The 25,999-nt window shown below is 36.1% G+C and overlaps 2 protein-coding genes and 1 long non-coding RNA gene across 11 annotated transcripts in view; 1 reads left to right on the top strand and 2 right to left on the bottom strand.

Annotated features, from left to right (window-relative positions):
• Positions 1 to 756, bottom strand: part of Rbcn-3B (WD repeat-containing protein Rbcn-3B) — a 61,325-nt gene extending 60,569 nt beyond the window's left edge. For all 8 annotated transcript variants that reach the window (XM_022080685.2, XM_022080687.2, XM_022080690.2 and 5 more), the window contains exon 1: positions 253 to 756. In XM_022080685.2, coding sequence (XP_021936377.1) covers positions 253 to 417 — 165 coding nt within the window. In that variant the 5' untranslated portion in view covers positions 418 to 756. The remainder of the gene's footprint in view (positions 1 to 252) is intronic.
• On the top strand, positions 754 to 5,719 carry LOC110837981 (uncharacterized). The gene is made up of 2 exons (XR_015535791.1): positions 754 to 917; positions 5,650 to 5,719. It is a non-coding gene; the product is annotated as an uncharacterized LOC110837981 (long non-coding RNA).
• A 400-nt stretch (positions 5,720 to 6,119) lies between these two features.
• Lnpk (zinc-ribbon metal-binding protein lunapark) lies at positions 6,120 to 25,979 on the bottom strand. 2 transcript variants are annotated; one of them, XM_022080697.2, is made up of 10 exons: positions 25,589 to 25,979; positions 23,712 to 23,753; positions 19,230 to 19,417; positions 15,625 to 15,811; positions 14,564 to 14,831; positions 13,810 to 13,977; positions 12,222 to 12,368; positions 10,375 to 10,446; positions 9,811 to 9,882; positions 6,120 to 7,630 (listed from the first exon to the last, which is right to left on the bottom strand). In XM_022080697.2, the coding sequence occupies exons 1-10, from the start codon at positions 25,613 to 25,615 to the stop codon at positions 7,521 to 7,523; spliced, it is 1,281 nt and encodes a 426-aa protein (XP_021936389.2). In that variant the 5' UTR covers positions 25,616 to 25,979; the 3' UTR covers positions 6,120 to 7,520. The 2 variants fall into 2 exon arrangements, with proteins under 2 accessions (XP_021936389.2, XP_021936391.2); XM_022080699.2 differs by having other exon boundaries at positions 6,120 to 7,607.
• Between the last annotated feature and the right edge of the window lie 20 nt (positions 25,980 to 25,999).

The following is a 25,999-nucleotide window of genomic DNA, read 5'->3' as shown; positions in this document are numbered from 1 at the left end:
ACAATGGAAATTGGATAAATGGGTGATGGAGTATTAACGTGAACTATCAATGGAGAATCAGTTAGTGCTGTAAAGAACAAGGGCAACTGAAGCAAGGGTGGAGATGAATGAGAACAGAGGTAGTTTGTTCTTCAAGATGCAGAACAAACTTCGTAAAATTAACAACCACGTTCGGAATTATTCAATTTGGTGGAAAAGAACAAATTGTCCAACTTACCGAATTTATTGCAATTAAATTACAAACCACCATACCTTGAGTGTGTCAGGATCAACTTGCCAGAGGCAAATCTGCCCATCATAACAGCCCGTTACCAACGTTCGTTGATCACGGGAGAGGAAAATGCACGAAATACAGTGCGTTGGAGCAGTTTTGCCCCACAATACAACAGGTACTACTAGATTTGTTCCTGTCGACATAATGCTGAAACGATCTACACCAAATATGACACTGAGGATAACCTAAGGTTATCCCTACATCAGTGGGGATATCAGGTCATAATAAAAGTCTCATTAATCATACATTTATTTTTCATTGACCCGTATACCTTGTGAAGGTCTTAGTTTCTTGTACTAATTATTAAACACGTTACAATTACTACGTTTATATCGTAGAAACGATCAAAGACTACCAAAGTAGATATCTAAACACCACAGCACCAGAAAGATTATCAGCTGTTTTGACATTTATTTGCAACAGAACAAACCATAGTTACCAACATACAACCTACCCACTGTTCTATTTTGGAGTGACAGCTTACGTCTTGACATCTTTGCATAGTATACAAGAACTACTGCTATAAGAACTTTTATCATTCATAACAGATGTCGCAAAAGTCGTATACGGTATCCATCACAACGCCATTATAACATTAAATCTGGATAGTATAATTGTGGCAAGATTTGAGGTTTTCACGGCGGTGAGTCTGAAGATGGCTGTCTTCTCGGTTGTTAAGTCGTGTAGAAGTTTACCGACATTTCAGATATCCTTGCTGTCTCCATCATCAGGGGCGATGTGTCATTAATCTTCGCCCTGATGATGGTGGCAGCAAGAACCTTGGCGCAACAACCTAGCAAACAGCCACCTATATTTAATCTGGATTTAATGACGTCTACGGTAGTGTTCTCTATGGTCCAAGTGGTATTATAATAACCATGGCATTATTGTATTGGGTTTTGACGCGCACAGGTATATACCAGCGTTACTGAAGGGCAATAAATGCAACATTATATAAATGGGAACTCGTGGCTCCCTCGCTAAGCCGTATATATTCTACAACTCTGTCTTTATAAGTAGTACTTGGAAAGAGCCCCACCAATCAATAGCACTGTAGCAGCACCCTGGCTTGGCTGTAATCCTGGTTAGATTGATCTAGCAGTCTTAAATGTTAAGATTCTTTCCAGAAGGCCTATTCTGGCAAATTTCTCCAAATTGCCCTAAGTTTACACAAGCAGAATTGTGCAGTCCCTTCAAGAGACAATGTCATCTGTATATCATGTCCTATGCATATCATCATTGACAAATGTCATCTTACCATCATTTACAAACTGTGAAGATGTATAAGCCAAACGAAAAATTTATAGGTTGCTCAGTTTCTCGATGCACCCTACAGTATCACAGTTCTCACCTTGTGGAAATATGCTTCATTTTCATGTTTTGTTTCTGCCTTACTAGAATTCTACCTAAAGTTTCTGTATGCTGGTTTTGTATCTCAGTCCACCCACAGATCTAATTGATATCTAAAACTTTCATTTGGCCATTCAGTAGTTTTGAAATCTTAACCTGCAGTACATGCCCTAATGACTTGCAATACTGACAAGGTGCTTACTGTGTGACAAAGACAGAAAACCTTATATAGTACCTAACAACATACCTGAGCAAAAAAGTCCCAAAAAACACATTTTCCATCCCCTGCACAGACTGAATGCAAGAAGCACTGAAAATTGTCACAAGGCATGATTCCTGATTAGTGATGTCAACATTATGACATGAACAGGAAAATGCATGCATCACAACCATTGAATTCTTCATGAAGGATGGATAGCACTTGGCTCCAAATTATCAGCCCTGAAGTTGGTAAATCATATTAAAAATAAGTTGTGTATAGATTTGTGTTGTGAACCACAGTTGCAATGTCAGTAAACAAAACAAATATGTCACTGTCAAGGAATTTGCAACTTAGTTTGAGATCTAAGAAAAGGAAATGCAGAAAGGGGAATATATTGTTTTCTATTATATTTTCTTGAATTAGAAAGATTTTTCAGACTTTACTAATATATATTGGTGCACCAGTTTTGATTTTAGAATCATGTCCCCTGTAACTGAAATTAGTGGTAATGAAAACAAATGAATTTTTTCAAGTATGTAAGTAAATGTGACAGTCCAGATGAATGGATTATGATGAAGCTAAATACTGAATTTTCACAATTAAACTCGAACCCAAAAATTTCCTCTGTATAATCTTCACACAATTAGTGTCACTTCAATCAATGAATATAAGCAGAAAAGGTCAATTTATGGCCCATTTACAGGCTACACATATTGAGGTGCTATATTTGGCACATTTCCCATGCCCTCCCCTTGTCAAATAAGTCACCTCAAACTTTCTATGTTGAAGGCCCCTTTGTGTATTCAATTGTTGACAAACTTTTTATACAGTACATTAATAAATACAATATTTTTAAAACATCATCAATCACCATGATCGCCCCCAACAAATCAAGAAACAAAAATGTCGGTGAACTTCAAAACTTCCTTATGAGAAAACTTGGATTCTGCACATTTTTGCCAATACTATGAAGTAGATTTCATAATTTGCATTAAATGTGCAACTTCTTTAAAGATGTAAATTAACATCATAAACCACATTATGCTTGTGTCATAAGAATGACAAAAACTGTAATGACTGCACTACAGTCGTATATTTTTCAGCAGAAAGGATGTGATCTACAACTGGGTCAACAGAAATGTTTTCAGATGTTGCTGGAATGATCTATTTCCTGAACAGGAAGCTGTCAAAGCATGTGTCTCAATGCAAATCTCACACAACAAATGAAGTGTGCCTCCTCATCACATGATGAAGTGACAAATCAGTAGATGTGGTTCATTCTGATATTTTTAAAAGATGGTGTGTCTGGTATACATAATCTTGACAGCTGCCATGGATGGTGTTCAGGAATTACCCATAACAATAACAAAGCATTTTTAGATAAAACAGAATGGGCCTACTTGACTCATCTTGCATTCTGCTGTCTAAAACATGCAGCTACATAAATATGAGGACCTCAAAGCAGTGGCATGACAACACAAATAACTGAAAAGAATTCTGTGCAGCTAAAAGTCCTAGTTTTGTTCCTCACGAGACATTATATGATGAAACGGCTTCAAACAAATTACAGGTAGCCCTTGATTCTCTGCAATTACGTATGTTTCGTGAACGCGAATTTTCTCCAATGAGTACAGCCAGCAACACAATTTCTATTTCGTCACATGTGACAAACTCAGTATTATATATCACATACGATATACCACAAACACATTTCAGTGTATTGATGTCATCAGGTGTTTTCAGAAAATACACTAGAGCATAAAATCTAAACACTAAATGCACTATTCAGACTGTAAGGATACAGATCCATACCAATGATTTGCAGGCAGTCATTAAAATAGTTAAAAATAAAGGTTTTGCTCAATTAGGATATAATAAATAAAAGTAAACAGAATAATATATTACAAGTTATTATCAGTTTTCATAGGTCATGAAGAGGTGTAAAGTTGAACAGGCAGTAAAATAGGAAAAGGTTTGAATTCAGATGCTGTGTTAATCCGTGTGACAAGTTGTTGCAGGTTTATCGTGTGTCGACTGAACGAAATGAATGGAAAAGCACTCCTGTTTTGTATGTTGAGGAAATGTCATGATGTCATGATACAGTGATGTGGGATGTAATTTCCATCTACTGATATAGGAACCTCTATCAAATTTTTGTTGTTGAAATTTTGTATATATGGGGGTGATTTTTTGTTAACAGTCACTTACAGGTATGTATTGTAGGATTTATCGGAGTGGCCTACTGTAGATATAAATTTTGAACCTGGAATTAAATATGTATATTAGTACTGTTTAGATGCATCTGTATATAATATAGGATATATTGGTGGGTATGTGTAGGAAGACGTGGTCTAAACAGGCAAATTCGGGCAACTGTTGTTACGGAGAACACTGGAGTTGGCAAGGTAGGTAAGTATAGGTGCTGCCACCTGCAAGCCTAGTGGGTTTTGATGACAAATAAAAAATGGAGTTGTTAATTTCAGCACAGGTATCATTCAATTACATGCATAACTGAGAAAACTGGATGAACACTCATCTCACATTGGAGAACATAAAACCAGAAGAACTCTCAATCAAATAAATTCTCAAAAACAATCAATTTCCAACCCATCTTCTAAAACCTCACCAAAAAGTAACTGAGACAGAAGACAGCAAAAGAATTCAGGCAAACAAAAATGGGTTGTGTTTACCTATACAGGGAATAAAATAAGAACCACATGCAAATTATTAAACACAAACCTGAAAAAATCATCAATACATAAATAGTTTAATATTATTAATTAAAATTCCAAACCTGTCTACTAAAATGCAATGAACAAACAGGCAATCATTCAAAACAAGATTTAAAGAAATACACAAATTATTAGGAGCAATAAAATTGATTCAATCTATGCCCAGTATACACTCAGTAACAGAAACATGTGTGGTCAGTTGTAAAGTACTACAAATATTCTACAAATTGTGAAAATCCTATATTATACACAGATTCATATAAATATTATTAACACACGTTTCATTCCAGGCTCCAAATTTACAGGCCAATAAAGCAGATACATCATACAATTTAAATCAGTATGTGATTATCATCAGATGCCCCCCCTCCCTATCATTATACTCAAACACCAATGCTTTTCCATGCATTTCCTTCAATGAATACATGATAAGCATGCAAGAAGCTGCCACAAGGATTAATACAGCATCTGGATTCAAACTTATACATATTTTACTGCCTGTTTAACTTTACTCTTCTTCATGACATATAAAAACACAAGTTTTAGCATATTTTATTGTTTCCTTCTACTGACTTTATACCAACAAAGCCAAGCCTACATTTATATTTCAGTGACTGCCTACAAATCATAGGTATGGTCAAAACAGTGGTTTTAGATATGACATTGACATTTTCAGAAAACACCTAATGATGGCTATATGCAGAAACATGGAGTGTTGTCCTTTATCATATGTGTGTGAGCTATATAATACTTTGTAAGACTTGAGGTTCTCACAGCGGTGAGTATGAAGATTTCTGTCTTCTGGGTTATTGCGCTGTGTAGTCTGGTCGATGTTAACCAACGTTTCAGAGGTCATACTGCCTCCGTCATCAGGGCGATGACGGAGGCAGTATGACCTCTGAAACGTTGGTTAACATCGACCAGACTACACAGCGCAATAACCCAGAAGACAGAAATCTTCTATATAATACTTGGTTTGTAATGTGATACAAAATACAAGTTGTGTTGATGACTATATTATTTGTATCTAAGCTAACCATACAACAGGATGCAACCTTTTAAGATGTGGTAATATGCATCATTCTTTTCAGGGAGTGGTATAGACATCAGATAATATTGATGGAAATTCAAAACACAGAATAATCGGTCCTAAATAATAAAGTAAGAAAGAGATTATTCTTTTAATTTTACTGTGGACTTTTAAGATAATGTAAATATTTTGAAAATAAGCAAGACAAGATAATCACCGACTAGAAACAATGACCATAAAACTGTAACAATATGAAACATTCTACAAAATTCTGCAAACTCCTGACACTAATTAAGTATAAAGAGAGAAAATAAACATAGCATATGTTTAATAATATATTAATATTGCCATTTTTCCAGAGGGATCAAAAGTTGGAAGCTTGAATTAATGACTTGAATGGTGCAGATTACATGTGAATTACCTATGTGCATTTAAAAAAAAAAAATTTTTTTCACCGAAGCTGAATAATGTCATGTACTATGATGAAGCACCTACTACTTGCATCTCGTTTGAATGATGAACTCACAGCACTTCTATTCACAATAAATTTATCATCATACAAAATGCCTATAATACACACAAGACTAACAAACTTTACCTGAAAAACCTGCTGCTTTACAACTAATTAAAATAGTATGCAGGTTGAGCTTAATTTCTTTTACAATATGATATTACATATAACAAACACAATTTTAACAATACTAGCACTTATAAATACTACAGCAACATATTGAGTCTGAACAAAAATGAAAATAATTTAAAGCAACATAAGTTTCTAAGAGTTTGTCATTATTTTTCAACATGGATTTTATAACCAAAAAGTGTAAAACCAAACAAGTAACATGCTACATTTTCTACCTATAGAAAAAGGATGGAAATTAATGAATTCATCTGGGCATATCCAAACCAAAACATTCCAAGAACGTACCACTGTAGCAGCTACTTCTTTTTGAAGACAAACACTCAAGAGAGGCAACTACATAACTAAATGATTTATCAACATAATAGCACTTAATGCTTCATACATAAATAAAATCTACACTTCATGTGGTTTCAAGAAACTCAACTGTAATTTTCTAAGATTACGATGTAGCATGATCATTGCTTATTCTCCCTTTCTTTCACCAATTACTTTATTAACCTCTGTCATCTTATCTACTTCTAGTTTTATGGTATAATTTTGACTGTGGTCTTCTGGGTTAGGACACTGTATAGCCTGAACCCAGAAGACTACATTCTAAATTGTCACCACCATAAAAATCTCAAATCTTATGACTGAAAACCTTTTTGGGTTTATATTTTTGAAAAATTAATCAGTTCATACTTGACCATCAAAAATAACTAAACAGAAATATAACAATGTTCAACCATCACTCATTAGACAAATGAAATTAAATAACTTTAAATTAGAATTTTATAGTCTCCAGAATGACTTCAAAACACTTAAATACAGATTAGACCTGAAGTACACCTTAAATGACTAAACTGCACATATTGCCTGTTAATAATATTGCAATAGTACTGTTACAATCTTAATGAAGATTAATTTCAGAATCTTACAATATTTAAGCTGGAGACACTAATTCCACTACCGATTCAACAGAATATGCATCTTAATTTAGTTGTAAATGCCTTTCTGTCTTACAAAATTATTTGCATATTAATACAAGTAAAGAAAGTTATGATTTTTTACACTTTGAATTGGAAAAAATGGCACATCAGATTAATGTTAACATGACAATTTTTTTAAATATAAAAGCATATTTCAAATATAATAAGTCTCCATTTTCACTGACATGAATCAAAGTTAAATTTCTATTTTAACGAGAATGAAACTTTTGCTCATTATTCATTAGAATAAAATATTTCTAAAGAGAAAGATCTCACCATTTAATTAATCCCTGTACTGATTTTCGTTTTTAAATGAATGATTTAGATGGACACCAGCAAAAAAGGTTTTTCCTCTGATAGTTCACTACTTGTGCTCTCGGTGCTTGATGATTCATCATGTTCTGGCACCTGCAAGAGATTTGGTGCTGTAGCTACAGGGAAACAAAACAACAATGTCAAGTGAATAAAGTAATGTCTATATATAGATATGTCAAAGTTCTGTCTCACAGAGTTTTTGTAAGTTTGTCTTTTATACCAATTATATTTTCTTAAAAAGAGAAATAACTTTCAAACAGTCACAGGAAAATGTTTTTGAAGGTATATTCCATGAAATCTGTTGTTCTGAATTGCCAATATCTAGTATTCAACTCTGTTATTCAGGTTAATACAAATTACAATGTGACATAATAAATATCTCTATAATCTTGAACAATGAAGACCAATATTCATCTTGGACAACAGAAACTGTGCTGTTTGCAATACAGAACTTAGCATAAGTCATCCAGTAGGACAGACAGCAAGGACACCAGAACACATTCACTCTATTCAAAGGGTGCTGACACAGAGTCCCAGAAAATCGGTAAAAGTATTTCTCAACAATTCAACCTGGGAGCATCATCAACGTACAGGATAATCTGAGAAGATGTGGAACTATTTGCATACATAATTCAAATGCAGCAAGCTGATCCTTATCACCATGTCCTCCAAGAATTTTGGAAAAAAACATTTTTCCAACAGGATGGGGTTCAGCCACATACTGCCAATGCACTGCTGGATGTGCTGAATGAGAATTTTGACAAGTGTTGTCTAATTTCTAATCATTTTCCTGAACAGTTTGAATATAGGTAATCCTGGCCATCATTTTCCAGAGCTGAACCTATGTGATTATTTCTTATAGAGCTTTCTGAATGATACAGTTTACAAAAACAATCTGCAGACAATCAAAGAACTGTGGCAAGAAGTTTTGGCAACACTGATCAGCATCAATGAAGAAACTCTGACAACTGTGTGAAATTTCCAACATTGGGTGCAGATGGTCTTCAACGCTGATGACACACATACTGAAAATGTTTTAAAGTAATTGTCAACTCTGAAGACTAGTGAACTCAGTGACGCCAAATAAAGAGATGTTTGCTATGTAGTTAGGTTATATGCAATTAAAGTTAAAGCATATTTTTAGAAAGACAAAAACTATCTTTAGAGTCAACAAATTAAAATAAGAGAACATTTAAATTCCAACCTTTCAACTGTATTATTGCAAATTGTGTTTTTTGTTATTTTTAGTGTGTGTTATACCTGTACACCTCCTCACTATCACCTTTAGTTTTTCTTACTCAGGGATGCGGCCATTATTGGTTAGGCAACGGTAAAACAGAGTGAGGTGATATTTAAGTGGGTCCTGGCTAGCTGTTAGTGGAATCATGACATTGTCTCAGGGATACGGGTATGCATTCAATCGAGCTGCATTTTAAATAAGCCAGTAATTATTATTGGAGTTGATATTCACACAAAATAAAAAAAAAATATATATAAGAAACTTGAATCACTTTTCTTCTGGCCGTTTCTCGGATAAGTTGAATAGTAATTGGAAACTGATTATCTGTGCAGCGGCACTGAAGGGCAACCGCTGTCTAACAGGACCAAGCTGCCAGTGTTTATAAGCATACCAATGCTAAGAAAAACGTTCTTTTTTAAAACAATGACACATTTTGGTTTGTTTAAATCTGCAGATTCTAATTAGTCGGCCAGTTTGAAACTTAGACCACTTCTTGGACGAACAACTAGTTTAAGTGAGAGCAATTCTTCTCCCATTGGTTACCTACAGATGGGCAGAAATAGGGTGTGGGGTAAACCCAAACACCTTCAACAGAAATTTCCACTAAGTTCATTGTGTAATATAAATTTTAAAAACTGATCTCCTTCATACCTTAGATAATATCTTAGGGAAACAAGCCAGAGCGATCCACAGACTTGTCTGGCTATAGTGTGCATCAAGTTCTGTTTCATACTATGTGAAACTGCTACAATATTAGATATGCTAAGACTTGCTTTTCGAGAGGAAAGAATAAGCAGAACTCAAAACATTTAAGTGGTTTCTGAAGTTCAAGAATGGGACAATTTTTGTTTAAACACTGTATGTTTAGAGTATTGTTGTGTGCATCAGGAAATCATTCCACAGAAAGAAAAAATATTAAACAATACTTCCACAAAGATGTCCTGTGGTGGAAAAATCACAAATTAAGCCTGTGATTTATTTTGTAATAATGTTTTTAAACTAATAATACCAGAACAACTTTTTATATAACAAGCCTGAAGACATGCTTGCACTCACCAACTTCTGAGATTTTTATTTCACCCTCCTTTGTTGTTGACTCCAAGTCAAATGGTTGCTCATTACTAGATACTGAAACAAAGAATTTTGTTCAAAGTACCCTTAACACTTCTGTTTCACAATTTTATATGTTAGCAACTGGAATAATGTTTAAAATTTTCGATCCCTGCCAAAATTATTTTATTTGCATATTAAGAAAAATTAAAAACAGACTTAGTGCATAAAGAAAGGCCCAGAATAAAGTTTAACTTGTGAAGCAAAATAAAAAATGTGTAATTCCTTACTATTTCTTTCTGGCATACTATAGTATGTATTCCTGTTGCATTTATTAAGTTATGAGAAAGCATTTGAAACTTAATATGCTGAGATCACAAACACAAAATTGTTGTGTGCATCAGGAAATCATTCCACAGAAAGAAAATATGAAACAATACTTCCACAAAGATGTCCTGTGGTGGAAAAATCACAAATTAAGCCTGTGATTTATTTTGTAATAATGTTTTTAAACTAATAATACCAAGACAACTTTTTATATAACAAGCCTGAAGACATGCTTGCACTCACCAACTTCTGAGATTTTTATTTCACCCGCCTTTGTTGTTGACTCCAAATCAAATGGTTGCTCATTACTAGATTCTGAAACAAAGAATTTTGTTCAAAGTACCCTTAACACTTCCGTTTCACAATTTTATATGTTAGCAACTGGAATAATGTTTAAAATTTTCGATCCCTGCCAAAATTATTTTATTTGCATATTAAGAAAAATTAAAAACAGACTCAGTGCATAAAGAAAGGCCCAGAATAAAATTTAACTTGTGAAGCAAAATAAAAAATGTGCAATTCCTTACTATTTCTTTCTGGCATACTATAGTATGTATTTCTGTTGCATTTATTAAGTTATGAGAAAGCATTTGAAACTTAATATGCTGAGAACACAAACACAAAATTATATATTAGTCATTTACTATAATTTAGCAAATATAAATTTTGGTATTCCTATTTAGGAACATAATCTTTTTCTCCCCCTTCCAAATGCTTATGAAAATATAATTAGACTCAAGTTATAACTACTGATAAACAGTGTAAGATCAGATGCTTTAGGAAGTACCTGATACAGTAAAATTTCTGTACTTACCTAAACAGAAAATTAAATATCAGATCTCTTATGATCTAATCTATGCAATGCCCGTCACCATGAGATGTTATAAAAATCCACTGTACAGAAACATTACTTGACATGATTGCATATTATTTTATCTCGATTGTGAAAGATAATTGAAAATACCTGAAGACAAGACACAAAGGAGTGTCTTTCTAACTTTAGAGAGTGTAATTCTCTACAAATGGCAGTAAAAATGTGTCACAGTAACTCACTGCTGTGATCAACTATGCAGTTTTCCCCAGATTTCAGTTATTTTCTGAATCTAAAACTGAAGTGACCAAAGTGAGTACAGTTATAAAAAAGATCATCAAAGTTTCAATACCAATATACAAGAGAAAATTAACAAATAGGTACAATATCTAAACAGATGGGGGCACCTTCAGTCTTACTTCAACTCACGTAAAACATGACACAGTCTAGTAAAAGGATCTACAAGTATGAACCCTAGCTATTTCCAGCCATAAGAAATTACACATATCAAGGTTTACAATGTCATTATGTTTCATTTCCATGCACACTGAACAATCGCAGTGCCTAAAATTTTTTATACTTCCAACTACTGAAACTCAGTTACGGAGGAAAGCAAAGATGAAGTTAGCAACACTGAAAAAGGTGGAGGAGATAATAATATGAACCTTCCATCATTTGCACCAGTTTAGTTTCCATTATTTTTTAGCAGTGGCATGTTTAACACAGATGACATTTTTAAAAACATCACTTGCCTACTGGACTACCTATGTCACAAGTATTTACTTAATACTTGTGTGCAGTCGGTATAACCTTTACTGTATGGGAATAACCCTATGATCTGGGAATGCTCGACACACATTAGCTTCAGCATTAAAAGTTCAGATGTATGCTACTTGAAGCATAGCCAGTTGGACTGAATGTAAAGGCATGATGAATGGCTGATACGGGTTAAAATTAGTATCACAGCTTTATAGTACAGTTCTTCTGCACATGTAAATTTGTACGAAGACATCCACTCAGCACTGATTATATGTTTACAACTTCCCTGCAATGTTCTCTACATGATGATGTATACCACACAGCAACTACACAATATATTATGAATCAACCTGCTATTTACCCTTCTAGTAACCCTTATAAGAGGTGGGATGGGAAAGAATTAATCCACCGAGCCCATCAGACCTTGCAAGGCCGAACATTAGTCCTTGTCAGAAAAAAAAAAAAAAGGTAGAGACAACAACATGATGAATAGCTGCAAATGGACTACAGATTTACTTACCTTCTTCTGTGTCCGAGGCACTTTCCAGCTCCGAGGCAGATGTGTGCCCAGGTAGATCGAATCTTTCAGCACTTGATGGAAGCCTAGGTGCTTGTGGTCGCTGCTTTCGTGCTGGATTCCAATAGAAGCAGTAACAACAACGGAAGGCTAAACAGTGAATACCAACATAATATATTAAAGGAGCAAATATACAATATTATAGATCTAAAAATACAAAAATGTTACTATAATGTATCTTTCACCATTGCATGTAATAGTTTAACTGTCAATGGATATTTCCAGTAAATAATTCAGATACATATATTTGTATCAGTAAGCTGGCATGTTTATAGAATTGAGTTAAGGGAATTACTGTTACCTTGAAATCTGCCACAGAAATTCATTCAACATACAGCTAGTGAAACTAAACGTACAGCTGTCCCACTATACGCCATGTAGGCATTTGAGTGGAGTGGTTAGTGTCATATCCTGGCTGTGCTTTACCCCAGGGAAAGGACCCCAGTACCCTTGGATAAAGGCTGGGTGGGCTCCAGAGCCAGTCTGGATGCAGAGGATAGAGGAAAATCCTCTGCCTCCACCAGGGATCAAACCCTGGACATCCAGTCTGTAGCCACTCACTATACTGACTGAGCTAACCCAGTTCATCATACTTTTGTAAACCCAGTGTACTTAACATCACATGTGTAAATATATAGGAAACTGACTCTTCAATAATTTATTCTCATACAAATGAGCTGAATGATAAACAAAGTGACTTGACTCTGAGGTAAAAACACAAAACTACTGACATCACTTGGCTGTCTCTTGGAACTATTTGTCAGGAAGTGCAACCAATAAATGGTCAATACATATTAACACAAACTGTTTTTAATCATGTGAAAACACTTGACTAACAGTTTCTGAACCAAATACAGATATGACTGTTAAAAGGGATACACAAGACTGGGCTGCCAAACACTTATTTTGTACTCCTATCCCATTCTGTAAGATAGATGTGTATTCAGTCCTATACACTGAACACCAATGCCATCTAATTTCATAGAGAAAGTTCCTTCTTCATAACCTAGTAGTCACTCAACTACTCAAGACACTCCCTGCCTTTTATGGAATCTCAAGGTTCACTACCATGTTCACAAGAGCCTACCAAAGGACCCCTGTACTGAGTCAGAAGAATTTAGTCCACATCCTCCTACCCTATATGTGTTCTAATATCAGCCTCACAATTATGTCAAGGTCTGAAAAGTGGCATCTTCCCTTCAGGGCTTCAGATTGAAATTCTGTATACATTTCTCATCTTTACCATGCATGCTACGAGCCCTGCCCATGTAACTCTCTTTATCAAAGCCAACTATACACATACTGACATGATTTGTATGGTTCTCCTTAGTTTCTCCATAAGAATGTGGATACATTTTACACATGAACTACAGTAAACCATATGACCAACAATATATCATACACAGAAGAATGGTTTTGGGGTAAAACAATACCAAACAAAACAAAGAACTTATGGAGTCTCAAAAGTTTCTGTGTATCCTTTGTCACCTAATTTATTTTTACATTTAGAATGAAACACTTAATTTCATACCAAAGTATTCAAACTCCTCCTTAAGGGCCATGCCGTTGTGAGACTCGCACTGTTTGCAGATCAATGCGTAACGATTACTGGGTCCATCACCAACTAAGTACTCCACCAGCTTATCAAGATAGCTACGATCCCTTGGCAGAATGGGCCGAGGCATGGGAAAAACAGGACCTGCAATAAATTTTATGTTACTGTGAAATGAGATATGAAACTCTGGATTTTATTACTATACATTTATGAATTCTTTCCAGTTCTGAATGTCCTATGAAACAGAGCTTTGCAAATACGCAAGAAAACTCATGTATGTATTGCCTTCACACATAAGCCACTGATGAACTGCGTCAGAAATAGTTTTCATGATTACTAGTAGACAACAGCATGGGCAATGATATCATCAGTATTCAGATGGATGTGATATATGACAAAAGGGTAGGACAACTCAGTCATTTGAGGAATTCACTGTGTAAGGATATTACTGATAATACCAATAATGTTCAAAACACTGAACAAAAGAAGTTATACTTTGGAATTATAGGATTTAATAAAAAATTAAAAAAACAATATATGCTGAATATTATATAATAAATCAGGAGAGCAGTCACCATTTCATCACATGGAGAGAGAGTTTCAGGACCATGCATATGCTTGTGAAGTAATATAAATACTGTCATACATTCGTGGAACACAGAAGTAGCCAAAATCATAATCACATTCATTTCACTGGTTATTTCTTTTTTCAAAATGAATAGATACTTACGCTGAACAAAGCCTTGTCCATTTGTTTGGCTTGATGTGACAGACACAGACGAGTCCCTTGGTACTGGTGGCCATGCAGGTCCTGGAGGTTGCTTCAGTGATCGTCTCCTTACTTCAGTCCCTGGAGTAAGACTGACACCAGAACTAGCAGTAGTGATGGCTGGACGTAATAATGACTGTGAAGAACTAGTTTCAAATACAGATGAGGTAGATTTCTTACTGACAGACAGGTCTGGAGATCCACTCAGTCTTGTTGGCATGCCCATACTCTGTGGATGAAAACATTCATCAAATTCAGACAGCTTACCTTTATGTAATATAACAATTTTATGAGGTATTAGAAGACAAAGTAGTGCATCAATGTAAACATCAAGTTCTTTACAATAAAAATAAAGTTTTCGAACAAACGAATCCTCTTCTGTAATTCTCTATGATCGTTGGGTAAGGGTGGGTGGTAAACATTATCCTTAATGTATCCCCACAGGAAAAAAATCTGCTGGTGTGAGATCCGGTGAAGGAGGTGGCCAAAAGATTGGACCTGCTTGCCTAATTCACCGACCTGGGAAGTGGGGGTCCAAGCATGCTCTGGCATCTGTATGGACGTGAAGAGGTGCACCATCTTGCTGAAATTGAGTTGCATTCTTCGTTTGTTCAAACCAGAACACACATTGTGCTCTTTCCTCGCCACTATAAGTCTCCATTTTCTTTTCCACAATTCACAAGCGCTCTCAGCGGCAATGTGAAGAATACAATAAACAAACGAAACTTGAGGTTACGCTCTACAGATATCTGCTGATATCAGCACATTTTGGCTGCAGTTACAGTTGGTTACAGTTCTCCAAAGTTGTGCAGCTACTTTTGACTTACCCTGTATATTGTATAACAGTTTGTATATATAATTTTACATAGTAATGAAACAAGTATAACAGGAAAAAAGAAATGTCTGCATAATGGAAGAAGAGTATGAAAGACATGTACATATAAATAACTGAATTTAAGTAACATCACTTTCTTTGTCAGGACTGGTATTTACAAACCAGCTAAGTGGACTCTTAAACTCACGGATGACTTCCTTAAATGGTCTGGAGCAAACTTTTCCAAAATCTCTTTGGCAACTTTGTATGTCTCCTTGTCCATTACATCCTCTAAAAGTTTTTTTTTCTCTTCCCTCATGTCATGCAGTTTCTCCTGGTTGCGGGTCAATTTGCGTCTGTAATACCATGTCACTAGGCGTTTGACAATAACAACTCTGAAACAATTATACATATAATAAGTTGAGCAGACTAATACTTGCCAGAGAAATAAAAAACAAATTAATCTCTCTCTTGGACCTAAGAGAGAATAAATATTGGGAAGACAGAAAAAGAACATAAATGAGGGGTCTCCATTTGTATTCTTCACTAAATATTATAATAATGTGTAATCAAAAGATACCAAGACTGAAGACTGAATTCATTTCTCAGACAAATCTTACTAAACATGAACATGGCTGAGATGAATTTGTCTTGACATGTTGCTGTGTGTTCAGACATGTTTGCACCTCATGTGACTGCTAAGTCATTCCTGGTTGCATTCAAACACTTGCTGTTCCAATTTATATTTACACTGTCTAAGTCCTGTAATTTTAGGAGCTCTTTAAGAACTGAAATACACGTGTCCCATTAATAGTGTATGCAATTGGTGAAACAGAACTACACTGTCCCACTCTCATGATACTGTTAACGCTTTTATACATTCAAATAAACAGCAAGAGAAAATTTATGGGTGGATATGTGGAGGCGTAAGAAATGTCAAAAATACAATACAAGTACAATAATCAGATAAAAGTTTCTCATTCACACAGTTTTTCTGGTATTCATAAATGAAAAAAAGGGAGTTACTTTTCAAACACTGTGTAGATGCATTTTACAGAATATTTGTGAGACACTAAAGAAATAATTTCTATACTTACCCTCAATTTGAATCTTGACACCCCTTTCACTGTGGTGCTCAGAGAGCAGACAACATGGCACAACAGGAAATCACAGTGTTTGAATTCCACATCCTGATGATACCCTTACGCACACATTTTTGCATGACCTGTAATTTTTTTTTCTGAATGGAGCAATTCTGGAGAGGCTATGTCTGCAAACTTCTCTCTCTTCTTGTATGCTCTCAGAGCATGAAGGTTCCAATTAGTTGATGCAGTAAGTTTTCTTTGTAACTCAGCTGTCTTGTTCCCATGTGCAGATAAAAGGTCAAATAAAACCATTCACATCCACATTTTGTACAAAATGAAAAACAAACATCCACCATTTTTTAGATCTACCAACACCATATGATTCATGCAATCGGTCACCCAAATCCGCTCATTTCATACTGCATGTGTAATAAGTCACTGTAGTGCCTGGTATTTTGAGTTTCTCTTTGAAACTTCTTACTTTCTTCTTCAGTATATAATCAGATCTTAGATAAAGATTTGTATAAAGCAGAACCTCATATTTGTCATGCCATATTAACTGTGACACCATCATGCTATAATTCACATGATTCCCAAGTTACAATTTCAGAGATTTGGGATTCTTTAATTCACTGGGTTGGTCTTTTCTTTCAAAACTGGCAATTCCACAAGCACAGATTTTATTTTCTGAACGCAATCTCATAAGTTATACTTAAAGTATTTTCCTGCACATTCTTCTGTCATTTTGCTGTCACTTTCCTCAACAAAAGAACCATGTCTTTGGTTTCTTTCTATTCTCAAAAGATCCAACACCAACAGATAACCATTACAGTTATCTGAGACCAAAGGCTTCCATGCTCCACTTGTTAGTTTCCCTAGAATGTACTGCTCCAGATGAAATCTCCCCTTGAAAGTAATCATTGTCTCATTCACTATCAGATCATGAGATGAAAAACAATAATCTTTGGATTTATTTATAATATCTAAAGCTGATCTGGCTTTGTAATGTAAAATTTAATTATTATCGGTGAGTCCAGGCCTGTGTTCTTCATTGTTGAGGTATTTTAAGCCATCTTGGTGTAAGTGGCTATCTTGCAACTGCAATGGTGGTGCCCATAATAATATTCTAATATTGGTAGACTATAATTCACATACACCAATGCATGCTTCAATTTCATCAGCACTTGATATCAAATATACAAGATTCTCTTTGGGAGAAGCAGAAAATTTATTGGTTTTTCCTGCTACCACCTCAGAGAATGTTCTATCTATGAACAATAAAGCAGTCTTTTCAATACTTCCAATAAAATGATTATTGGATGGTCATTGAAAATGATTATAAAAGGGTTTAATGTCCTTGAACTTCATGATTTGGTTCCATTCCAAATTAGCTGTCTTTTGTGTTGATAGGATACTAACACCATCTCTATGATCAGTTTCCCTGTCCAACTCTGTCTCATAACTCGTGACTCTGTCTTCATTTCATGATGCACCAAAACTATCACTTTCTAAACTACCTTCTATGCCTGCTGACATAAGGGCAAAATAAATCTGCTTTCCTGTAGCTTCTTACTTCTTTGGATGTGCATAACCTAACAGGTCTTAAAAAATCATGACTGGTAAAGAAATACTGGCCTACAATTACGATCAAGAAACAATGCAGTAATCATCACAACAGAAACCACCTTCCTTGCCAGACCGTAAAAAAAGCCAAGTATGCAGCAGATTCAAAGCAATGCTGATTATTTCTTAAATTAGGACTATGTAGTGCACCATGAGTACACTTAACAAATCAGACTATTAACCAACAATTAATTTTACTTTATATGGTGACATGTCTCTGTGATTAAGCGAATAGTAAACAGCTGCATAAGTGGGAGTCTGCTGAGCAGCAAATTGAAATGTCACAGTGCACCTGCCCACTCAGCTCAGCTTATGCAATGGTATGTGACTGATTGCTTCATGTTCCAGGGTCAGCACATGGGCACTATTTTAACAATCCTGTCGTGTGTTCATCACTGGTCAGACAGTCAATCTACACAAGTTTGATGATTACAGTCGCAATGAGACTATACAACAAGTTTTATGATTATAGTCAGGAGACTATAATCATAAAACTGGTTGTGTAGATGGACTGTCAACCTAATGGGCACTATTTTTAACTCTTGGGGTTCACAGAAAGTGCAGTAAAGAAGATCCATAATTTAACAAGGAAACCTTAACATTAAGGTGGCAAATACACAATGACACAGGATAACACTCTAAGAAAAATGCTCAATACAGTTTTAAGTAATCTCCTTTTATTCTCCTTTGCAAGTAATACAACTCTTCTCAAAACCACTCTCTTCTCTAACCAATGGCCGACTGCCTCTTAGCTCACCCACTGCTTGCCCTTATTCCACAATATAATAAAGAGGACTGACATGCTTATATCATATTGGGAAAGCAATGCACTGACAAGCCACTAAGGATGTATAAATATAAGTTTTTTAGCACAGTGACTAGTCATTTCGCTAAGACTCTGCTCCATCAAATTAGGGGTAGGGGGAAATGATGAATTGTCGCATATGACTGTCACCAGCATAATTCCAAGACTGTGAATCCTGACATTTAAAAAAATGGTATGACAAACTGTCATACAGCACCAGAAATAAATTCTTGGCATTCCTCTCAGTGTAGTAACAACAAACTGATGCAAAGTACTGAAATACAATAAACATTTACTCACATGATGGGAAATACAAGTAATGGCGTAATGTAAAACAGTTGATCTTGCAGTGACGCAGGAAAACACAGAAAGTAAAAGATCGCTGCAGCAATAATATATACAACAACTGAATAAAGGATCAGGTGGCCCACAATCTTTCGTTGCCTCTGTTCTGTATGCAGTCGATTTTCTTCAATTGATTTAATCCTCTGAAAACAAGCAAATAATACATGCATGGAAACCACAATTACCACTGAAAATTAGTGTTGCAAACTTTTCTATTTAATCACTCAGCTACTGGTTATGTTTCATTTTATTTTGCAGTCCAGTGCTTAACACCCACATTTGCTGATGTGTCAATACCAACAAAACAGTGCAAGCATTCACACTTACAGCATTTGCAAAGGCATTTTTTATTCTAAAACAAAAATCTGTAATGACACTGACAGCTACTACTTATTGTTCCTAAAGCACAAACATTACACATTTTACCCTTTGAATCCAAAATGTAACTATTATATTTCCCACCTACTTCAACACTCAATAAATACATATTTTGTATTTATACATCTCATATGATTCTCAGTGTAAATAGCGATTACTTCCTTGAAAAGGATTAATCAGTTGATCTTTGTCAAGGTAAAGTGTTTTCTTTCAGTATGGACTGAACTCTTAAATAATATTCAGACACATGTCAGCTTTAAAAGGCTAAATGAGAATGTATTAGCGATTATTATACACAAAATTCTTTTGCACTCTCCTTATACCATGACCTCAAAGTTAATTTATATGTACTTGTGGAATGACATTACAAAAATGTATCTCTACAAATCACATATTGAAAATAACAAAAACCATATATTTAATTTATGACTCAATGAACATTTCAAAAGCAAAAGACATCCTCACATTAAAAAAGAGCTTGAAGAATATAACTCCACAGAGCAAAATCCTTCTTTGAGAAGCTGAACTTAAAATGTTTTGATTTTTACAGGACATGAAAATACAGTATCTTCACAAGAAACTGCCACAGGTTCCTTTCATGAGCCAGATGAATCCAGACCACATTCTCACACCCTAATTAAAAGGCCTTTCAATGTTACCCTCCCACCTATGCCAAAGTCTCAACAGCGGCCTCATTCTTTCAGGCTGCCCTAACTAAAACATTTATGCTTTTTATCTCAATTATACAAAGATTTTAAAATAAAGTTTCTATAATCTAGCACTGTCCTTCAAAAACTCCTAACTCACCCTACCTAAGCACAACATAATTACAATTCTAAAACATCTTCAAAGAGAATAATTCTGCATTGCTCCAAACTAGGCTTGTCACCCCTGGCACTTTACCACACAGTCCTTTGTGTGCCATGCTTCCTCCCTGGGGTAAAGCCCACTACTCTTGCCTTTCCAGTGGGTTTAGCCTCTACGCCTCCTCTCCAGTGCATTAGCCAAAAAAGCTCTTAAAACAATACTTTTGAACTTTCTGGGCTTAGACAACTCCAGGGCTTCCACTGCCACAGGCAGATGACCTCTGGAACAGCCACCAGGGAATTGGCCAACCAAGACACTATGTCATTTCTGGGGCCTATACTCCTTTGGGAAATCTCCAGGGCATTTGCCCAAAGTTTGCTCCAAAATGGGGTTGCCAATGACCAGTTTTCTTCCTCACAAGTGCTAAACCCCCATACTTGCTGCTCGAGGGGCTTTGCACCTCCTTCCTTTCCCATACATGCCTACTATTCTGAGCTCCGTAATAAATTAAATACAGTAGATTCAAAATTATATGAACTCTAGTTATCAAACATTCCCTTTTATCTGATGTACTGTATCAGAACACTTAATTTTATCTACAGTCAATTCAGCAATATAGCGGAATAAATCACACTTCCCCACCATGTACCTCCTACTTCTATGTACTCAGTTGTTACAGATGTACTACTATCCAAGTGTTGGTGTGACCTTGCCGCAAAGAAAAAGGAAATAGGCTCAGAAGCAAATACTCTTTGCTAATTTCTTCAAAAGATAACCTCTTTCACTTACAAATTTATATTAGGTTAAATAATGTTTTTGTTTGTGAATTTTTTTCATTTGATGCCATACTCTATTTTATTAGTAATTTAATATCATGAACTAAGTTGCATATTTAGTTGATATTTACTCTCATCTTTTTCATTAGTCCTTCAAATTATCCAACATTTTTTATTATGCAGCCATCCTTCAGTCCCATCTATGTCAGAAAATCAAGACTCTACTACACTGCATTCCCATGGGTACAAGTAAACTAATCTGTAAATGTATTACTTCTACAAATTAAGATAATAAATATGTGCATACATTAAAAGAGTTGTGACAGCAAATGGAAGGCCACTCGTATTATTCAGTGCTATTTCTTACATACTTCTAGAAAGATCAAGTTAAACAGTGTGTGGCATAAAGAACATCTCTGGAATTACAGTATACTCCAAAGAATACCTTTCCAACATGTTCAAGTGTTCTTTATGCTTTGACAAAAGCAAAGAATGCAGTATGGGACCATCCAAGTTTGTCTGTCTGTCAGCTGCCTCTGAAATTAAAAGTAGAGCTGTCCCACTATATGCCATGTAGGTGCTTGAGGGGGGGAAGAGAAGAGGCATAGCTTCTACTCATTCTAGATGGGAGTGAGTGGTCAGAGTCATGCCCCAACCACACTTTACCCCTGGGAAAGGACTCTGGTACCCACTGGATAGGAAGCCGGGTATGTCCCAGAGCCAAAGATGCAAAGGCTAGAGGAAAAATCCTCTGTCCCTGTCGGGGAATGAACCCCGGTCATCCAGTCTATAGCCAGTCAATTTACTGTCTGAGCTACCCCAGCTGCCTCCAGGCAATCCAAAGGGCTTCCAAAAGCAGCAAAGAATACCCAGAGGTTGCACCCCAAGTGTTCCTAACCCCCAAGGCTGCCACTCCAGGGTTTGCCTTAACAAGCCCCTTTCTACCTAGGCCTCTGCTCCCCTTAGGCTTGCTCACTTACGGACTCCACCAAAAAGGCTTACTACCAGTAGCTTTGCCCCCACCCCACCTTGTGCCCAGTCTTTGTTGGGTTGGAAACCCGTTTTTCCACCACATCAGATCAGATCACCAAGGCATTGGTAACAATGTGGCCTTCCCAAAGGAGCTGGGCCACCCAGAGGGCTAGGTTGGCTCCAAGGACTGTGCCCCATGGGACACACCCATGCATCAACCCAAGTAGGCTTGCAATTCATTAGGCTATAACACTCAGATTTTTTCCCCAGAATGTCTGCTCCCTGATGTCAAGCCCTTGCACTTGCCACTCCAAGGGCTCTGCCTCCAGAGGCCTCCTTTCCTGTGCCATGCAAACCCAAGCACTCAAAATCAATAGCTTTGCCCTGCCTTGGTTTAAACATCACAAAGATGTGACCACCATGGATCAGACAACCCCAGGGACTGCCCTCCAGGTGTTCAGCCACCCATGCAGTGAGACCACCTCTGAGGCCTGCCCCTAATTGAAAAAATCCAAGGTATTTTACTACCTTAGCCTTTCCTAAAGATTCTGTCCACTGGATCCTATCCCTCTGCATTTGCTGCTCTACAGACTTGGCACCAAGACTTCCTCTCCTAGGTACTGACCCTGTACAATTTCAAAATCCACAGCTGTCCTTACTGTTCCTTACACTTCAGCATAAGCATACAACACCCTAAGACCAACATCATGATTTAGGCCAATCCAGGCGTGTCATCTCTGGGAGCACCTGCTAACAACACCCCAAAACTTTTACAAACAAATTTGCTCCAAACCAACCTTGCCATCCCTGGCATGATGGTGGAACCCCTAGGGTGTCTATTAGCTCAACAAGGGCAAATCTATAGATTCTGAAAGCAAAGGTGTGCAAGGAACACTGTATCACAAAGCAATGGGTCAGACCCCATGAAACAAGGATAGACCCAGGTAATCACCAGTAGCAGCAAGCTTGAAGGGAATATTCAGAAGCTGTCCTCAGAGGGTGCAGACCTCAATGGTGTCCTGCCCCCTGGGTTACCAAATCCATGAAAGGTAGTCTCAGCATTACCAAGGCCATGGTAATCTAGCCTAAGATGGAGGATGGTGGAAGGCCACGTCCAGTGGCAATCTGGCAACATTGCAGGAGGGGGGGAGGAGGAGGGACTGGCAAAACTTTTGGGAGCAAGCTTTGTAGACAAAGTCTCAAAGGGAGACAAAGCAGAGACTTTCAAACAAAAAACCCTGCTGGTTCAGATCATGCCCATGAAGTGTTCTTTGCTCACACTTAAAAAAAATGTGATGGACTCAAAACCAACACCCCATACAATTAATTTTTATTTTGGAGCTTTTACAGACAAGTAAAAATTAATGGGCAACCTGTCTATGATTTAATAAAATGGTACTTTATTTATCAATTGTTGTGCCAGATGAACAAAAGCCAAGGTTCAAGTGTCAGGCTACGACAGAATAAAACTATGGCACATCCAAAACAGAATTCATCCACTTACATTTTCCAGACTCTCCAAAATCTCAAGAGCAGCCTTCTTCCTCTGAAAAGAGAAAGATACGGATTATTATTTCAGAAGCACATCAGACACAAACTTCAACTATGACTTATTTCTTAACACTTTTATTTTCAGTGTGCTAAACTGGTATTTTGTTTGCAGCAGCCCTAATGACTGCAAGAACAAATAAAATATGTTTTAATATTCAAAAACAAATATACAAGACCATTCAATACAATCATTAAAAGCAATTATCAAATTCTGTATGTGTAACATCCACAAACACAAACTACAACTGTTATAACTACAGGCCAACAGAGTTATTCCATGGCAAATCAACATAGCAAATGGCATGACTACCTTGGATTTTATTGAAATTTTGTAAGCCTACAGACTCTGATGAGTGATAAATAAGAAGTTTTCCCTCCCTATATTATGATTCACTAAAATGCTTATAATTCTGGTCCTAACTAGGACAAAGAGCTCATTCTTCTAGCAAATGAAAGCTAAAGTGGAACTTTCTTTTGGTACGCCACTAATAATATTGTGGCACAATAATATTTATCCTGACCTTTGACCTTAAATATACAACCAGATTAATTGTTTTTCTCAAAATATTTTAATTCATGTTCAGTAGTTACTGGTGTCAAACTAAAAGTAAAAAAACATGTTCACAGGGCCACCATGTACAGGAAGAGTAGGCAACTGGGATGCAGAAAACAAATGATGATGGTAAGGGATAAGAAAAAAAAAAAGAAGGCTCAGAGAATCTGAAAATGGCATTCTCTAAGAAAGGTCATTTTTAAGCAACTCATAACCCCATATTCACTCACTTCTACCTTGATGACAGAGGTATTATGATCCTCCACAATATGAAATGTAATCACAGCCCAACAAACCACAACTGACAAAAATACCCTTGTTTTACACTGCTACCTGAAACAACAATTTATGATACCGTGGAAAATCTCCTTACAAAAGGCATAATAATATACAAAAAGTAAAATGCAAAAGAAGACTATGACAGATAACTAATTAGAAGCAATTCCCAAACCCAAAGCTCTTAATGGAATACAGAAAATTACCATTCAGTTCATAAGGTCCCTTAGTATAGCCTAATGGTTGTATTCTGTTATGAAATCATATTTCCATATTTCTTTTTGCAAAACAATAAATTCAGAATTCCATGTTATGACTAATTCTGGCAATCTTCATCAATCAACTTGAAACTGAGAATATACAACAATTTATGCAGAGAAATAATATAGCTCTACAATGCAAATAACTAAATGACAGCACTAACTGAAGAATTTGGAAAATAAGTGAGGATTGTGCCATTCATCACTAGATTTAAATCCGTGTGATGGCTATTGTGGAGTAAACTAGAAGACAATGTGTATAAGAATCCATATTCATTACAATAAATGAAAAACATACATGCTTCAATACAACAGTTTTGTTATGTGCTGAGTCCTGCTTAGAAACAAATGTCCAGTACTCTGTAGCTCTTTTGACAAACTAAGGAAAGTTACACTACCGAGCAATAACCAGTCACAAATCCTTGCTATGTGTAAAAATTCCCCTCAGAAACAACAGCATTTAGTCCTATGATAAAAACACCCAACTGGTATTTTACACATGTGCATAAATCAAGCAACATGACTGAGCACTCGTTTTACATTAATGACGTAAATTCATATGTGCAGTGCTGAACACTTCTAATCTACAGTCTAAATTCTGCTTTTATTTTCGGCATATTTTGCAAAAATGCAAGTAAAATATACATTTTGAAGCTAAATTCGGCTCTGCTGCAATGTAAGTCGTATTTAGCAACCATCTACGATATTACTTAAAATTAAAAATATACATTACAAACTTACCTTCAGTTTTGAGAGAAACCCGCCCATTTTTTGCTGTACTGAAACTGTTAGACCACTAAATATTTCCACAGTAATGTTCCTCAAATACTAGTAATTTAGCATTGTGTGAAGGTGGCTGGCCAAGTCATAGGCCCTACCAAGTATTTCCAAGGCTCGTCGAAGAAAGTGACTCGCCACAGGATGCGTTCTTCGAAAACAATGGATGTTTTAAATATTAAGTTTTCGTGATTGTGCATAAATGAATAACTATCAATTTCAAAACAACAGCACAATTAACAATGACACCACCTGACGCCATTTAAATTTTCTTGGCAAGTTGATAACAAAAATCATTCCACCTTCAGCGCCATGTTTGGTCTATCATTTTCCAAAATGGGTATAAAATGCAAACTTTCCTAGTTCAGTTCACGG

The sequence above is a fragment of the Zootermopsis nevadensis genome, unplaced genomic scaffold, assembly GCF_977971745.1.
Source record: "Zootermopsis nevadensis isolate Lab colony 2312 unplaced genomic scaffold, Znev_1.0 Znev_ptg000019l, whole genome shotgun sequence".
Lineage (NCBI taxonomy): Eukaryota > Metazoa > Arthropoda > Insecta > Blattodea > Termopsidae > Zootermopsis > Zootermopsis nevadensis.
Note: the sequence above shows the minus strand (reverse complement) of the source record. Positions and strands in the feature narration are given on the sequence as shown.

Bases quoted from the DNA above. Each gene is read 5' to 3' on its own strand.
- Lnpk (XM_022080697.2), bottom strand. From the start codon at position 25,615: ATGGGCGGGTTTCTCTCAAAACTGAAG. The intron at 23,754-25,588 runs GTAAGTTTGTAA...TTCTCTTTTCAG, and splicing joins GGTTTCTCTCAAAACTGAAG to AGGAAGAAGGCTGCTCTTGA. The intron at 10,447-12,221 runs GTAAGTAAATCT...TCTTTGTTTCAG, and splicing joins TGCCTCGGACACAGAAGAAG to AATCTAGTAATGAGCAACCA.